Raw genomic sequence first — 18,873 nt, 5'->3', positions numbered from 1 at the left:
ACACTAAAAATTTGAAAAGGGAATGCCCAAATCTTAGTGAAGTGAAGGTAAATGTAGGACATATCTCCAGATAAAAAATACTGTTCTTCTTTTAAGTCCCCCTTGCACAACAAAAAGGAAAAAAAGGCCCCACAACAGCAAAATCCTCAATAGCCAAATAAGTACTGCTTTCAATTATAGAGCTGACCAACAGTTCATTACAGTTCGTCTTGAAGCATAAAACCTCAAGACACTGGATCATGTGCCTCAATACAGGATGGCATGGGATGGCACACTGCTTATCAGGCCTGGTAAATCCTCCTCCAAAATATGTTTGTATGAGTTGAGAGAAAAATAAATGCAATAGGCATGCACAGAAAAGAGCACTTTTTGTAAGAGATATTTCTTTGTGAAGTAAAGCTCTTCCTGAACCCACTACAGCTTTTTTTGGAGTGCATTTTGTTTTGTTGTGCAACAGGCACATTCCACCAGGCAAAAAAAATTGTTGATGAAACAGCTGGGCAGAACAAGAAGATTTTTCCTTTTTTCATATTCCTTCTCTTTATAGTGCAAGCACTCCTTAATTTTAGCAAATTCAGTTTTTTAAAGCTGTCATGGGTCACTTTGGTGCTTATTTGTTCTTTTCACAATGAAAGTACTTGCTGAAATAACACTTTTTAATTTCTTTTTTACCTTTTGACAAGACAGCAAAACTACCTGTAATTTTGCCAAGGATTTCAAAAGTAGGCATTTCCATATTTAAGATTAATTAATTAACTTCCACGTTAAGATTAATGCAAGTATGTTTCCTTGTTATATTTAAATATCTAAATTCAATCTTCTGTCTGCATTGCAAATGTCCTTGAATGGGATTCTGCAAGGTGCTGAGATCTCTACCTTGATATGGGAGCTATTAAAACACAATGCTATCACTGACAGAAAGAAAAAAGTTATGTTGATGTGCTGAGTAGATAAAAGGGATATTATTCAGCAGCTGCTGGATCCGACACTAATGAAAATGTATTAATGGGGGGAAAAGGAACAGTCTTGGGCTGCTTTTGATAAATCTAAACTTTCAAAGCATCTAATTAGAGACTCGGTCTAGTGAGTGTGTGTCTGATAGCCTCTATGGAAAAGGTTATAATAATGATATGATGTCTTCCTTGAAACTTCAGGTACATCTGATTGCCACGCAGTAATAGAACCTTTAGTTGCAAGTGAAGGATATATTGTTGGACAGAGATAGCAAATCAGCCTCGGAAGGCCATAAGCATATTCCAATGAATGGCAGGCATGAGGCAATCTCACAACTGTCTGTTAATAGGGCTCCCAGCCCTTCCAACCATGTTGTACGTTGTCACTGTCACTCTTACAATGTGGTGCTGTTTGAATCCTTAGGACTGCTGCCTGAAGATGTAGCTGTAATAGTCACAAGGAGGAAAAGGAATCATTTTTTCCCCTCATGCTGAATATTGTTCTAACAAACATTTTTTCTACCTTAAAATGTCCACTGGTTTCAATCTCCTGATAGCAGAGCTAATTCGTGCAGCAGTCCTCTCCCCAAAAGGTTCATTTTTCAGTGGGAAAGCAATGGAGCACAATACCCTGGTAACCAAGACTCTTCTTTTCCCTGACAGAGTTGTCTTTTACTAGCAACAAAGGCAATGATAAACATCATTCTAACAGATATATAGCTTACTGCAACAACTTTGGTTTATGTTCAGCAAGTTAGAAAAAAACGCCCAGTTATCTATATTTTTACAAGTAACACATTTCATTTCATCACAGGACTGTTTTCCCACTGTCATGAAGGGAGACTCCTCATAAGGAGTCTAATGGTGCTGAAGAAATATTTCCTAGCTCAAACTCCTTTTTTATGGTTGTTATCGCAGAAGTCAAAGCTGACACTTCACTTGTGCTGTGTTCACACCCCTGGCAGCCTGTGACTATGTTCATAAAAAGGAGACACTTGTATCCATGTCGGGTTTTGCTCTGGTCAAACCTCAGATCATCTGGAAATTTCCATAAAATCACGATAAAGCCAAATAAACTACACTAACTGTAACTTCAAATACAGTCTAAATGGGGCAGGTGGGAAAAATCTCTAGAGACCAGAGTGGATACTTTCATTTTGCACTAAGTAACAAATAGTTTTAGCAAGACAGAGGTAAACATGGCTGTTCTGCCTTATCCATTCAGCTTCCTTAAGTTCCTTTCAGAAATATTCTAGGCAAACTCTTTTCCTTCCTTCCTTCTTTCCTTACCTTATTAAACCCAGTGAGTATATAAAAAAATTCACTTGTGTAGTTCTTCAGTTTCTAGGAAGATTTTAATGTAAATTTGGAAAAGTAACTTTCGATGCTTTGTTGAAAGTAACTCTCCTTATAAACGCATTAATTTTTTTTCACATATAAACTAGAGAAACACATCATCATGAACATTACTCTGAACTTCTGGGGAATCCTTTCTAAATATAATCTGAGATTATATTTGGGTATCAGGTTTTCAATTTTCAATTCTTTTTTCTTTTACTCTTCTATGAAACACAGCCTGCCATTCTCTTATATTATATATAGATAGGTATAGGTATATCTCTATTTAAATCTATAAATTTTCATCTAAAATACACAATTTAAGAAACTTCATTTTCTCTTTTATCTTCTTCTATATTAAATGTACTTGGTACTTTTTACTGCAAAGTGAAATTACCATATTTATCAATTCCTTATTTCAATTCAGTTTTCCAGTGGCAATGTCAATAAATCAGATATAAATGCTCCTTCCCCCTGCTTTCCATGCATGTGCATCCAGTAACCGAAACCACATGGCATCACTGCTATTAAGAACCAATCCTGTCATATGTCTGGGAGAAATCTTAACTTCAGCAATGTGTCCTGAATTATATTGCTTGGCCCATCCCCAACGATTCTTAAATTGATTGATTATACACTTGCCTTAAGAGCCAGCTTGCAGTGGCAAGTGTGTTGCATTTTAACAACACTGAGTGTACCAACTCATTTAACTACAGCAGACACTATTTGGATTTTTCGACTTAGATTTTTTTAAAATATTACTATAAAATTTCATCCTAAATTCTATTTCTATCAAATAAGTGCCAACTTAGAGTGAGAAATTCACCAAAAGGACAGACAGATATCTGAATGCCACTTTACTACAACAAATTATTTTCTAATGTTCCAGGATGCCTTGGAGAGTTAAACACTGGTTCATTTCTCAAACAGCATATGGTAGAATGAAGCCAGAGCTTTTCCCACAGAAAGGATGCTGTTGTGGATCTGGAGACACAGACAGAAAAGGATTAACCATACAGCACTGTGAACGGAGTGAATTTATGAGATTTACTACACAGAGCATCCCTTAATCAACAGGAAATAATGACTTGTGCCTACGTTCTAAGAGAGATGCAACAGCACAGGATGATGGTATTCAGTTACCCTGAAGATTTTGCTGCTGGCTTTCTGAGCTGGTGTTTTTTTCTATCTGAAGCAGTAAAACTGATTTATGGCAAAAAGAAGGCGTTTGGGAAATAGATACGCTCACCAATGTAGGAATTTTCCTAGGAGTACGTAACGGTTCTGGAACTGCTCTGCACTGATAGCGGCATAGTGAAAGAAAACTGGCTGAGTATTAGTGTGGATTTTCATCAATAGCTCTGGACCCAATTTACAGTCCTTCCGGGACACTGGCTTTAAGTCCTTAAGGTTATCACAAGAATGGTTCTAACCTTTTTCTAAATGGCTGCAGTGAATCCAAAACTATGCACTAATTGCAACAGCTTATACAACTTTTCATCTGGATTCTAGAACTGGTCACAAAATCTTTCTATCATTGAATTCTATCACTTAGGAGTTATGTGAAAACTTGAGGTCTAAGATATTTGAAAGTATCTCTATAAAGTTTTCTCCAGATGAGGTAAAAACTACTATTTCTGTCTGACAAATTTGTGTCTTTAAAGTATTCTTCTAATGGATAAGACCCTGCATTAAAATGGCATTTCAGCTTTTATGGTCAGGCATGAACAAGCCAAAGGAGATACATATTTTCTTAGCTAAATTGTGCTTGTCATGGAAATATCAAAGAAAAAACCCCAGACTTCTTTTAATTCAAAATTCATGCATCAGTGTTCCAGTCCAATGTCTAAGTAATGCAACCTTTATCTGATGAAGATAAGAAGCAGCAGTTGCAATTACAAAACTGCCACAGAATAGATACAATTAAGTTATAGATTACAGTCACAGATATTAATGCATAGTTCATGCAGGGAATTCAGGTCCTGAAAAAATCTTTTAAGGGAAAATTTAAGCATCCTTAATGGCAATGACAAAGCACTTAAACTGGGTTCAGATTTTCCATCCACGTTAAAGATAGCCCAGAAGGAAGCACACTTTAGTGGATATGCTCACTGACTTGCTCTGCATAGTGACTTCTTTCATGACCTTGGCCAAACCATGTTGCCTCCTAAGTTTTTCTGATTTCACAAAGGCTGATGATTTTTATCTGCTTCCTCAAAGCCTGAATAAAGAGCTTTGAATAAGTGCTCAGGAGAATTAATGAATTAATAAATTCAGTATTCCCCATTTATTTTGAAAATCAAGGTCAGTCAGCTTTATCCACTGGCCAATGGTTCTCTAGAGCATAATATTTCATAATGAAAACCACCTTAATAAAAATGAGTACTGAAGACAATAGAATCCATTGGATTATATTTTTAATGTTTTCAAACTCAGTAACACAATCACTAGTGACATCATGAAATCTCTAAGAGCTAAGCTAAAGTCCTTAGTTAAGAGAGGAGGGAGGTTTTTGATTAATACTGTGTGTAACATATGCATCCAACTTCATCACCAAAATCAGATGGAGTAAGAGAGATGGAAATTACTGAAAAAAGATGAAAACTCAATGTCTGAAAGCCAATTATTTTATTTCTAAGAATGATTAAAAACATATTTTGTGCATCTTTGCTCAAGTTGAAGGTAAACACAAAACGTGCTGAACTGGCATAACTGTGAGCTCTGTGTGCTCTGTGTACTCCCACAGTGTCTGCATCCCGTGTCCCTACTGTTTTGTCAACAAGGTGTCAGACAAGTTCCTCTTCTGAGATGTGAATGAGGGAATTCCCCCTTGTCTTAGGTGTCAACAAAAAGTTCGTTCCTGCAGATCTCTGTTCTGGAAGATCAGCTAAGAACTGACATAAAATAATAAGTGTTTAGACAACAACTCTATGTACAACTCATCCAAATTCCTTCCATTCCCTCTCTGGAGGGCCCAGGCCTGAACAAAGCAATAAGCCCAAGAGTCAGAAGCCAAACCTCCTACTCCAAGGCACTGAGGTAGGCTTGCTTGTACTGAGTGTGCCTGACCTAGCAAGAAAGCTTGGGATCAGCAAGGGATATCCAAGGTAGAGTAGTGCCAGTCAATACTGGGGGAAGGCAACCCCCAAGTGGGCCATCAAATAGTATTTGCTGAACCCATTCTGCAAATAACACCTTTTGATTTGGCCCTCTCCGGCTGTACATGCCTCTCCTACTGCTCCTGCCACATCCTGGTGAGCTCTCTGGGCAGCAGCTGAATCCCCAAGACCTGCAGGCCATCACACACTGACAAGCAGCCGATTGCCTCCTTCCAGAGTACTTTCAGTTTTCAGAATGTGACTCCTGGTGTTTGTGCAGAACAGAGTCCCCAGCCTGGTGAGATAGCACCTCTGACAGCTTTTGCAGTAGCAGCCATCACTGAATACATTTCAAGTGATTAATTTTCTAAAAAATAAAAATAAACCTAGTGAGTGCACATGTGCTAACAAGTTAAAAATAATAATAGGTGTCTGTGACCATGCTGCTTCTGTCTGAATCCTTCAGGGGAATTCAGTTGCTAAGAACGACTTACGCAGTTTGCCATATTTCTACGTGTTAAACAACAACCAAATAACTATAGGCAAAAGTCCCAGCTGTCAAGCATGAGGAGTGTAGAGGCTGCTCGGGGGAGTACAAGGCATTTTTCTCCTGTGTTATATCTGCATATTGGATCATTTAAAAGGAAAATTAAATGAGGCAAGGACAGAGTGGGAAGTATGTTACCGTCTCTTCAAAATACCATGCCCAAAAGTTTACAAGAAAAATTCCATTTGACTGATCCTTCTGTGCTTCATGTAGAGCTCTAACAGTGCTTTACAGAAGAACCTTTCCAAGGGGAATGCACTTCCAGCTCTTTCCAATAGCAAGAAAGGCTGAACTTTGCTCACCTACCTAGACAGAAATTCTCTTCTGGTCAGGTCTCAGACACAATGGGAGGAACTGGAGGCAAGTGTTGGAAGTAACATCCATGACTGTTGACTCATTCCACACAAACAGCATTTGGGCCTCACTTTTCAGTCTTGTCAGTCAAAGTGTTTTCCATGAGATCTTTTCTTTTCAAACTGCCACTAATCAATACTGACTCAGAGGAAAGAGGCAAGCAATGCCATCTTTGTTTCTTCACATACAAATAAAGACTGAACAAGTTACTTAGGCTTTTAGCAGAACTAAGTTGATTTTTCATGACTTTGCTTTATTTCCAAGGCCTCAATATTCAGCCATAAATCTTAGCCCTGTGTTGAAACCTCACACAAAAGATATGAGCTCAGAGTTTCATTTTTAGCAAGTGGTTTTGCAAGAAAAGGATGCTGAGAACAAAACAGTCATGACAATTAGGAGAGGGCACCTTATCTTAATTTCTTTAAATATATACTTTTTCCATGGGGAGGAAATATAGTTTTGCCATTTTGAAAGTTTGTCTCTGTGTATGCAGTATAAAAACAATAAATACAGAACACAAAGAATAATTTCTAAGTTGTCAAGTGGATAATAAGTCAAAATTTTAACATTTTGTTGAGGTCAGTGTAACTGGCAAGGCAAAGACCTGAGACTTAGAACTCTCCACCCAGGGCTTTTAAACAATAGTGTGAACAGTAGCTGTACTGTATCCCGGCACCCCATGATTTAGCCAGGCATTTGACTGTGTTAGAGGTTGTACTGTCTCTCAAGATACTGATTCGTAAATGGAATATTCTCTTTGTGGACCTTAACACAGCACTCCTTAAAAGCTCATGAAGTATCACAGAACTCTGTCAAGTCAATATTTCATGTTTCATTAATTCCCTACTTAGCCAGTTCTCTGATTGGTTAAATGTAGTGTCTGTAAACCTCCTAGCTGTATTTTTACCTGAAAAGGCTCAAAATGCTAATTTAGTATGATGGATAAACACGTGCTTAGAAAATACATATATTGGGGAAAAAATGTAAAAAATAATAAGGGATGAGCATAACCAAAACTTTGTCAGGAAAAGCTGTACAAGTATATTTATATGCTGTTAATTAGTTATGATATTTTATGCAAAGGATGTATTCATGTCATAATTAATTCTCCCTGAATGAGCGTAGTTATGCATATCTACAGCAATGGAGCCTTCTGTTACTTTATTAGTTGTTAATGTTAATTGCTGATGGTCACACAATACAGCTTCAGTCTCTTCCCCATCTTACCAAAATGACTGTTACATAGGAAGCAAACTACGTCAGAACTGAAATCAACGAGCATACAAAATATCTCACCTTGAGCTTCTAGGACATACTCTGATTCTAGGATGTGATTGTAGACATTCAGTCTGATGTATTCTTATTTTTACAGGACCTTTTAGTATATACATAAAATGTATAAATAGCAGTAATGCATTATTAATGTTGATGCAACACAGAGGCTAAGAAAGAAAGTACACAAACATATATAAAATCAAAGCTATTGCATAAGTATTACATAATATCACTACAGAACAAAGGGATTTTAATTTTCACTTTCAATGTGACATCATTCATGGTTTCATCTAGAATTGCTTAGAGTGGAAACAAACACAGTAGTAGTAGATGTGATCAGCCCAACAAATTGTGCTTGAAATGAGACACACGTTTTAGAAAGCCGTTCTTGTCCTAAGTAAAGATATGATCACCAGCTTCCCTGGATAAACTGCCTTACAGACAAACTGCACCCTCCAGCCAAGGGTGCAGGTAATCTCCTGGGGGCATTCCCACAGGAATTCACCTCACTCCAACTTTCAGTCACTGCAGTTCCCCATGACCTTGCCTGATGCTTGATTGAAAACCCTCTTCATGTCTCCTACTTCTTTTCCTTGTCTGATACTTCTTTTCCTTGTCTTAAATTAGCTCCCTAAGTTGAGGCATTTTAAAAACTCAGCTCCCAGAAACTCTCAGCTTTCTTTAGGTTTGTTTTGAGTTTTTCTGAATCCCTGTACAAATTTTCAGCATTTGTGGAATTTTGCATTAATTTTAACAAAATAAAGGCTTAGATGAGAAATCATAAGATCAGTAACTCTTCCATTTACTTATTTCTGAGTTGAAGATCTAGACCTTAACACTTTTTCTAATACATTTTTTAATAATATTCCCATTAAAAAAAAAAAAAAGGTGGGTTAGGTAAGGAGTTCAAGAAGTTTTTGACTTTTGGTCACTTCGATTGGCTCTGTAGAGCCAGCTGTAAGTTATCTTAACTGATTAAAGCCCCATAACATAAAACCTTCAATTAATTTTCTTTTAGTACTTACTTTAAATTCCAATAAAGTTTGACTGCACATTCAAATTCTCCATTCTGACACATTCTGAATGTGCTTATTTGCACAACTGAAATCCATGTTTTTTTCCACAACAATGTATAAAATAGCTTTCCAATGCAAACTGACATGTTTCAGAGGAATTAAAAAATCATTTTTAGGGCAGGATTGATACCAATTATGATTGATTTTGATTTACTTTATATATGCTAAACTTGCTCTTAAAACAAAACAAAACTACAAAAGTGTAGTTGGTATAAGTACAGCTATTGGTACATAGCAGATATATTGAAAATCAAACTAAAACAAAAATTTTTTAACAAGAATATTCCCTTTCCTGCCCTGTCTTACATTTGTTTCACATTCAAGACTTCCATAAGTTTTAAATGGGAGTTCTGGATGTGTCAGCTCTGTAAGGCTGCCACTTCACAGGGAAAAGTGAATGTAGAAAGGAGGTAAAAAGACAATTCACCTTGGAAAATTTAACTGGGTTGTACAATTTGCCACTGTGTTCAATATATTTCAAAGGTATCCCATAATAGCCAGAAGTTCTTTACAAAGGTCACTGTAAAATCATATCCTGTATTACTACAATTTCTGAAAGTGTTCCTTGTCTGCCAGCTGTTCAACTGAACTTTGTCAATGAAAGCAAAGTTTCCAGGGTTATCACTCTGCCCCTTAAACTGTATTATCTACAAAATAATAAACCTTAGTGGAAAAAAAAGATATGAAAAGGTTTATAAAACATTCTCTTAGCAGAGATTGTTTCCAGTCTCACTCCTTGAGCTGAAGTGGTTTAAACTCTCGCCACCATGCCTGCCGATTACAATGGGACGTGGGAAATGGAAACCAATGAAAACTTTGAAGGCTACATGGTTGCTTTAGGTAAATGGAAAAATGTTGACTACATAAAGAGAAAATGTTTCAATTATAAGCAAAATCCTTCTAAAAATTAATGAGATTTTTCTGTAATGTACATTGTGGCATAAGGGTTTCTGCCAATGGCATTACAAATCAAGTAATTGTAATGTAATTAAAATTGCAATGATCTAAATGTATAAGCAAATGAAGACTTGTAGCCAAAGATATTATTCTTTATTTAGATAATTGAAAAAACAGATGCGGATGGGGGACGGGGACGGGGGGGGAGGGAGAAAGCAAAACAACACGCTTTCAGATATAGAAGCTCTTTTTTACTCCTGGTATATACTTATGGCAACAGTGTAGCCACAATCTGGTTAAAGAGGAATAAGATATTCTATATCACTAAAGTAAAAATAATGCCATCATTTAATTAGTGCTTTGAACTAATTATGTTACAGAGATGAAAAATTTGATGCTTTAACTGATTTTCTACCAGTTTTACCAAAGAACCTTAATCCTAATTGATTGATCTGTTCAGATTGAAATAGAATACATAAATACATTAAAATAAACTCTCATCATTATTCATCAACAATTGAAAATAGTTGCAGTTTCCCCAAAGCTCTTGTAAGACAGAAAGGCAAGTCTCACTATTCATAGGTTTTAGCTTCTGCATTTATGGAAAAAAACTCAGTAACTTCAGGGGCATCTGTAAATAATATGCATATACACCTGCGAGGCACAAAAAGAGAGAGTGATTAAAAATGAGAATGGTTAGGACAACGAGAATGATTAGGACAGTGTTTTGAATTTCAGGAGAAAGATACACATTAATTGAAGTGATTTTTGTGCATACTTGCATATATAAACCTAAAGTTATAGATACACTATAAGTTATAGTAATTTAAAACTGCCAATGAATAAGCAAAAAAACTCAACACCAAAAACACTGCAAAGATGCATATGCTATAGGTGATTCTCAGAAAGAAATTGCAGGGAAAGGGTGAAAAGATATTCTTCTGCTCTTTTTCCCACAATTTTACATTTTGTTGATATTTTAAGTATTAATGTGCTTGGATTCAAAGGACACTGAGGTTTTGAGGGGTTTTTTTTAATTCATCTGTCCTTTTAATTAATTCACACACATTTCTATACTTTAATTAAAGATTAGTTTTGCCCTTTAAGTCAGAAACTTTGATTTTATCATAAACATGTTACAAAGTATTTAAATCTACTATAATAGAACTGCATATCATTTTTATTGCTTATATTGTTCAAAATGCAGTTATGAAAACCATGCTTTAATAAAACCTCCCTGATTTTTCTCCAGGAGCTACAAGACTAATATATTAGTCAGAAATAGCATTTCTTTAGAGGTCTAGACATTTTTTTCCCTGAGAGAGAACTAAATTTTATGTTGCCTGGCTATAAATCAGACCCAGAGATACCTTTAATCCACCACAGCAGATAAAATATACCCAAGAAGTCTTGAATATAAATACTGAACAAGATCATTATTCCCCATGTTAAAAAGTCACATTTTTTTCAAGCCTATCCTCTTAGTCAATTCGATTAGTACTTCACAAGTAGGATAATGAATCCAGCAAAAGAAAAAGGGCTCCATTAGCAAGTGGCATTGCCGAGCTGACAATGATTAACACACACATGAAACCACTAAAGGATGGCCAGCAAACCAAACCCATTTTTCAATCTCTTGCAGAAGCATGGGAGATTATTTCATTTGCATACAGCACCATAATAAGATTCCCTGCCAGCTGGTCAGAAATATTTACTGCAGATGGTAATGCTGCTGGCATTAGGGGGGTTGGCTGAGCAAACTGGGATCATGGTCATGTATATGCTCCCTTTGGTAACTTGCAATGCATTCAGTCCCAAGCAGTTGTTTACATTATAATTTTATAATCATGAACAAAATAAGGATGTTAAGGAGATCAGTACAGCAGAAAATGTTGACAGAATATTAAACAGGACCTGTCAAATGCTCTACATGGATACTTTTTTGACTTTTGACTTTGAATGTGTCTCCTCTTAAACTGCAATTTATTTGTGTGCCTGCTATCAAACAATAATGGATTTCAGGCTTTTATTTGATTGCTTCTTTTTTCATTAATATAAGTTTCATTCTTTTAAGTTAATTAATTAACCTCTTGTATACTCTCACAGACTATAGGTTCATCATACAAGTAACATGCCCAAGTCCTCTTGATTACATACTCATTCTCCCTTGATTACATACCCATTCTAACATGCTAAATTTCTGATAAGGAATATATTATTCTGAGATCCTTCTTTAGGGGTGGCCTAAAGCATCTGTAACCCTGCAGGACACACAGCAGCACCCTCACGTGCCTAAGACTCCATGAGTTCCACTGCGTGCTTAGGAAAGGGAATGGCTGCTGAGCCTAAGATGAGAGTAGCACTCCTGCATGCCATAGCTTCATGTATGAGTGAGGCCAAAAGGGCACTGTCAGTCTTAATAGCCCCTGTTGTTTCACATTCTCAAAAAGCTCTGGAAATTCGGGTGATTTAACACACCAGCATCTACTCTCTATTGGTTGTATGTTGAATGCTCACAAAATTCCCACAGATACCCTGTTAATAAATAAATGTATTATCAGTGGAAGATCCTCGAGTTGAAAGTATACTTGCAAACACAAGGTAATTTTTATTTGAAATTATCTTTTTCTCTAGAAAATGTTGTAGGAAAAAGCACCATTTGTGGAACTATGTTTCACTTCATTTTTTTTTTTAATGTGTAAATATAAACGCTGTGGGTTTTTATTTTTGTTAGTAAATACTGGAATTTTCACTTGATTTTCTGGTTTTTGATAGGTATTGATTTTGCAACTCGTAAGATTGCAAAACACTTGAAACAAACAAAGGAGATTGTTCAAAATGGAGACAATTTTAAAACAAAAACACTCAGTACTTTCAGAAACTATGATCTGGATTACACTGTGGGAGTGGAGTTTGAAGAACACACCAAGGGACTGGATAACCGAGTGGTGAAGGTAAAAATCTGGTATCTGATATCTGTTTATACTACAGTCCGCACCAGGAGCCAGCAGTTCCAAAAATCAGCTGAATACGTTAAGTAACACCCCAATATTTTACAGCCATCAGAGGATTTTTATAAAACAGAAATAATTTGCATCCTGAGACAGTTTTCTTTCCTGCTATAAGCATTTATTAGAAATGCAAATCAGGATGGCTACTGAGATACGTGAGGACAATCACTAATTATGTTTTTCTAGTAGGGGATTTTTCCAGCTTTTCCATGATACATCTAGAAATTAGCAAAAGTCTGTTTTTACATATATATCCTCCTTAATGAAACTGCGGATTCATCCCTGTGAATTTAGGACTGTGTCAATATAAAATTTCATTTTGAGATGGCTGGGTTTACACTGATCAGTCTCAGTTGGGCAGTTTAACAGTTGGACATTGTTAAAAATAAACTTGCACTTAGCTTTTAATGTTAGGGGAGCTTTAGGAAGGGACAAGAAAAAATGTGAGCCAAAGCTTGGAGTGATCAGGTGGCAGGGTAGGTGCAGAGGCAGCGGGCAAGCAGGCCCAGCAGTGGATGCTTCACTATCTTTGGGATTATAGAGTAACCAGAGCTCAGAATTTCCCCAGGAATCTGTAGCCATTTGTTCAGACACCCTTCAGGGAGATATGTGGACAACACTTGGATTAAGGGCCATGTTGTAGCCCATGCCCTACCTCCTATGGCAGAGTCAGTTCCTGGGGGGATTCAAACAAGACTCTCTCAGAGAAGTCAGGGAGGAAAAGAATACACACGAGCACTGATTCACTTACTGAATTCAGTTTCATGTTTCTGTATCAATACTGCTTCTGTTTTACTTTCTTCTCACCCCTAAAATGCTTAAGCAACACTTTCAGATGTAGAAAGGTCAGATCTTAAATTTCCATTGACTGTCCCCTTTGGAGTCGTGCTAATCCAGCATCCCCTTCCTCCTTTGCTTATCATTCACCAAATATACCTGTTATCAACTCTGCTAATTACCACACCTGTATTCTGCCACTCAGCTTGCAGTTGCCAAACTCTGAGAAGCTGAGATCAAAACTCACTGTCAACTGTTTTGTTTTGGTAATTCCCACAGGAAAAGTGGCAGCATAAAGGACATGTTTGCATTTGAACTCACATCATCCTTCACTGAAGTGGCACAAATTTAACTGCAGACATTGTTTGTACACCATGGATCACTTTTAATTCTCAAACTAACTTTGTGCAGTGTCATTCCTATGATTTCTTCCAAATTATTTCTCATTCACTGCACTGCAAGCCATCAAAGAGTAAGACCCATTTCTTTCACCTATCCTGAATATCCCTATCTCTAAATTTTCTTTCTGTCTCCTCCAGTGGGCACTGGGTGGAAGAAATTCCTGTGACAAAGTCTATGCTTTAAAACACTGCTCCCACATCTCTTCAGATCAGTTGAAGGTATTAGTAAGGATCTAAGGACTCATTAGTTTCATCACTCCTTAAATCCATCAATTTCTGCTCCTCTAGTGCTCATCACCACTTCCAAAGCCATTGGCTTTCTCTGAAAAACCTTTTCACTTGCAGACTCAAGGAAGGAAGGAAGGAAGGAAGGAAGGAAGGAAGGAAGGAAGGAATTGTGCATTTATAATCCTATCTAATTTAATTACTTTTGCCTAATATTAATTTCTAAACAAATCATATTATTTGTTTCTAGAGAGGAGAAGGAAAAAGGAAGCATGTCATGCTATTATTCTCTGAATTGCTCTAAAATTATTTTCTGGTCACTTTATTAACAAAATGCCTCAAACACATTAAGGTTAGATGAAGGTAAAAAAATTGGTAGGCAACATTTAAATGTAAAGAGGGCATGGATAATTTAAAGAGCATGTAGGTTGAAAATTCCGCAAATAAGAAAGAAATTAACTGAAATGGAATGAGTTTTGTCTCATTATTAATGGAAAGCTCCCTCGTAAGAGAAATAAATCATCCAGTGCTGAACTAAAAATGAATTAAGCTCCCAATACACTTGGAGCTTTATAATAACTGAGCTTTCATGGGCTGTAACTGGTCTCTAATAAGGATTTGTCTGATACATGGCTAAGTACGTCCCTAAAGGACAAGGGTTCAAATGTAGAACAATTCCAACAAAGTTGCTTTGAATGTACCCTGGCACATCTATAGATAGACAATTTAGCCTGTAAAGAGAACTTTCCCTTAGTGAGGTTTATCCTGCTCCTGGACAAGAATCAGCATACCCAGTACCTCGTGTGCTGCTGATAGACTCTGAATCACACCAGATCAGGAAATGGTTGAGGATGGAAGGGGTATCCTGAGAACACCTAGTCCAACCTCTCTGCTCAAGCAGGGTCAGCTACAGCACATTGTCCAGCTTATGATCACATCCCTTTAAATTTCTTTGTGAAAGTACATGAAATTATACAAATAAATTTAGTGTATGAGATGATATTAACATACCTCTTATTACTTTATGCAGAGCTAGAAAAGGTGTTAGCCCTGCACTTGCCATTATGAGCCCTCAAGTCTTCACCCATGAAACCCTATAATTTTTCCATTAATGGCTTTAAACAGCAAGAAAAATAATACAATTTGCATATATTGCACAAGTAGTTGTAAACACACTCAACAATTCACTAGCTAGTATGAACAGTTGATACTCATGTATGTGGAGAAACACATGGAAATGACAAAAAAGCACTGCAAAAGCTTTCCATCATCACACTGTTGTCATCTTGAATGCATTTGGGTTTTGTTTAAATGCTTTTGGGGTTTTTTAATGAGGAAGATGGAGAATGATAGGAAGCAACTGTAATTGTGTATTCACATTGTTTGAAATTATTTTTATACGTTCATAAACTTCTCATTAATGTAACTGAGTTAATTATCTGATTCATGCAGAGCCTGGTGACTTGGGATGGTGACAAATTGGTCTGTGTTCAGAAAGGTGAAAAGAATAACAGGGGCTGGAAGCACTGGATTGAAGGAGACATCCTGCATCTGGTAAGGGCTGCTCTACAGATACACAGCACATCACTTAGGCTGCAACATAGGCTCAGGTTTTCCATTTCAAAGGATTTGTTATTTTTTTCTGGTTAGAAAAGTCTTTAGACAGTTCTGATCTCTGAACTCTAAGGAAATTTCCCCTCTGCTTCAACTCAGGAATGCTCAATTTCTTTCCACCTGCTCCAAATTAAGTCGTAACCCTGCAGTGGTTTTTTTGCTCCAGTCCACTGCCCTCCAGCTGTTAACCCTTCCTGTTACATTGCGCCTCTAACATAATCTCATTCTTATATAATCACTAGTAGGGAAAAAGAGAAGGAAAAAAAATCAATCAGATTGCAAGAAAAATGTTATTCTTTGTTCTGAATGAAGCAATATGAAATTTTAGCAGACTGTGCTGTAGTACAGATCAGAAACCCCTGGATACTCAAGAGGATCCCACAAACAACCCATACTGCAATTATTTTTTCCTAGTTCAATAACGAATTCAAACATCTAAAGTAGTAAACTGTAGCCCAAAGATAGATGTAGTGAGTCCAAGAGAGGCCAGAAAAGCCTGTGCAGGAAACAAGCAATCAGTGATGTGCAGAAAGATTTCAAAATAACAGTATACTAGAATCATAGAATCATGAAGGTTGGAAAAGACCTCCAAGATCATGAAGTCCCAGCTTTGACTGAACACCACCATGTCCATTAAACCATATCACAAAGTGCCACATCTACTCATTTTTTGAACATTTCACATAATGATAATGATTCCAGAGTTTCCTGGGAAAGCAATCAAGAAATGGGTATGATAATATTGGATGGCACAAGAGGTGGACGGAGAGAGATTCCTGAGAAGAGCCCATTGTTCTATCCCATGCTTTGCACCAAGACATCTGCTCCTTCACAAGTTTACTTTACACATACTTGGTGTGGGCAATCCCAGTGGCTCACATCTCTGTGCCTGAAAGGTCAAAGATAGGAATTAAAGCCCACAATGTGCCACCCAACTAAAAGTCACCTGTCCAGTGCACTTCTCCAGCTCCATCTGAACACATATTCAAAAGCTGATCTAAAAGGTTCTACATGCTGGTACCAAGATTTAGGCTGAGACTGGTGGAAACAAAGAAGCCAAGCAGATCCTTACAGCAGTCTTCAGAAACTGGACTCCAGGTTTGGCCCATTGCTGGCCACAAAGCCAGCTTCAGCTCCCTTCAAAGTCCTGTTTGGCACAGGAATGCTGGCTAGTGACACCAACCAAACTGACTGCATTGCAATGTGCAGCTGTGCCAGCCTTTAAGAGGTCAGCGGCAGCACTGGGCAGCAATGGTGCATTGTTCTGGCCCCTGAGAAATGGCTGGGCACACCTCTGAAGCAAATCATCTTTTTAAAGCATTCCTCTTTTTTTTTTTATTTCCTTGTTTCAGTGCTTCTCGTGAATTTTGAGGTAACATGAATTATAAACTCGTACAGTATATTGTCTTAACAACAGAGCATGAAAAAGCCTTGAATTAAAGCACAATTTTTATGCATTTTTCATGTTTATTCTTCTTAGAGTTCAATTCATGTATCAAAAACTAATTACTGCAACATGAGGTGCATACCTGCTGTTTGGTTACATATAATACACTATTCTTACTGTTCAATTTTTCATAAGTTTTTAATGTAGTGGCTCAGTTGTAGCAATTTCTGGTGGGATCTGATATATATGCAAAATAAAACTTCTACCACTACATACTTACTATTTGTTTTAATACTGCAGGAACTGACATGTGAAGACCAGGTGTGCCATCAGACATTTAAGAAGAAGAACTAAAATTGAGCAGAAATCCTCCCAGATCTTCATCACAATGTTATGCCATTATGTTTTGTCTAAAAAGAAGAATGAAGCCAGATTTTCATTCCTTTGACACTGCTATGTGAATATATTATGTGCCTGTTTATGGAAAAAGCACACTTTATAGAAATAACATCAGTTACAAACCTCATAAATTCCTTTGCCTTTCAATCTGGAGTTAAATAAAAGTAATTGTCTTTCAAATAATGCTTCCCTACATCTTTATAATCATTTCCAGAGGAATGTCCGTTAGCAACAAGGCTGAAAATTAACAGCCACAATTATTTCAATCACAGTCTATCTCTCCATAGTGCTGTATTATCATGATCTCTTCGGATGACTGAGTAATACTGGATAATCATTGGACAGTTTCTATTTAATTTAGTCCTGGATCACTAAGTCCACAGTTTCAGGCAACAGAATGCCTCACTGAGCACAATACATGTCCTTTCACATCTGGATTGTTCCCTTGAATGTCCCAGGTCTAAAGCTGCTACTGGTTATCACCATAAATATCTCATGGCCCTTGTGAAATGCTGCAGCTCCTCAGTATGATCCTAACATGGATCAATGACAATGCTGTAACTTCCAGTTAGAACTGGCACCCTAATAATCATCCCAGTGGATAAATCTGCTGTCTGAAGCAAACTCTACATTGAAGAGTTGTTCCGTGGTGTGAAAACTAAGGCACACATAGGACTGTAAGAGGAAAACTGCAGAGTATACACAGTCTGCATGTACTCTGTGCATAAAGAGTACCCAGCATGCTGTAATCTTCACCTTGTGCCACCTTTCAGAGACTGTAAAAAGAAAAGTCTTTTCCATGCAACTCTTCTCAGTTTTATTCAGGATTTTTCAAAAGAATTCATGTTCTTTGCTAAAGGCAAGTTTAAGTTATGGACGTTGAACACTAAGTTAAGTTATGGATGATGAACACTACTTCAGTAGATAGAAACTTGTATTATTCAACAAAATGTGTGCACACCTTTCCCAGAAGAGCTTGTATGCCCAAAAGCTCATCTGCTTTTTCCCAACTACATGAATTATTTTAATAAAATACACTGTCTTTCCTACAACCTTGCCTTTCAGATATAAAAACTTTCACATCAGCTTTGGCACTGGTAAGTTCCCTCATGTCCATAGGCCCCCACCCTCTGTTTAGTATGGGAGGAGTGAAAATCCGCTAAACAGATCAGTGGTAGGGAAGTATGGAAAATATGTTTAAAAACTTTTGCAGAAATGGAAGAACATATGCTTTCTCTTCATCTCCACCTGCTCCTTAGCCCGCTCAATGTCAATAGCTCAGGATAGGAAAGGAGTCTCCCAGCTGACAACCAGGTTACAGCTGCAAAAATCTGATTAATGTATCACCAATACTTATATGGCCATGGACATTATCCTGGTTCCAGCTGCAATTGAGCTGATTTTCATTTTAGTAGCTAGTACTGCACTGTGTTTTGGATTTTGTATGAGAATAATGTTGATAATAGTTGAGTAGTCGCTAACTAGTGCTTCCTCTCAGTCAAGGACTCCAGGTTCCATGTT

General features: G+C 37.2%; 1 protein-coding gene across 1 annotated transcript; it reads left to right on the top strand.

The window, feature by feature from the left end:
* Positions 1–3,047: 3,047 nt before the first annotated feature.
* Positions 3,048–18,644, top strand: RBP2 (retinol binding protein 2). Its single transcript, XM_032119801.1, has 4 exons — positions 3,048–9,481; positions 12,314–12,492; positions 15,405–15,506; positions 17,254–18,644. Exons 1-4 carry the CDS (start codon positions 9,409–9,411, stop codon positions 17,305–17,307), a joined length of 408 nt encoding a protein of 135 aa, XP_031975692.1. The 5' UTR covers positions 3,048–9,408; the 3' UTR covers positions 17,308–18,644.
* The last annotated feature ends 229 nt before the right edge of the window (positions 18,645–18,873 follow it).

The sequence above is a fragment of the Corvus moneduloides genome, chromosome 10 (genome assembly GCF_009650955.1).
Source record: "Corvus moneduloides isolate bCorMon1 chromosome 10, bCorMon1.pri, whole genome shotgun sequence".
In the NCBI taxonomy this organism is placed as follows: domain Eukaryota; kingdom Metazoa; phylum Chordata; class Aves; order Passeriformes; family Corvidae; genus Corvus; species Corvus moneduloides.
This window is presented reverse-complemented; position numbering and strand designations above follow the sequence as displayed.

Coding starts and splice junctions, on each gene's coding strand:
- RBP2 (XM_032119801.1), top strand. CDS start 9,409: ATGCCTGCCGATTACAATGGGACGTGGGAAATGGAAACCAATGAAAAC. Junction 12,493..15,404: donor TGGATAACCGAGTGGTGAAG/GTAAAAATCTGG, acceptor TGATTCATGCAG/AGCCTGGTGACTTGGGATGG. Junction 15,507..17,253: donor AAGGAGACATCCTGCATCTG/GTAAGGGCTGCT, acceptor TTAATACTGCAG/GAACTGACATGTGAAGACCA.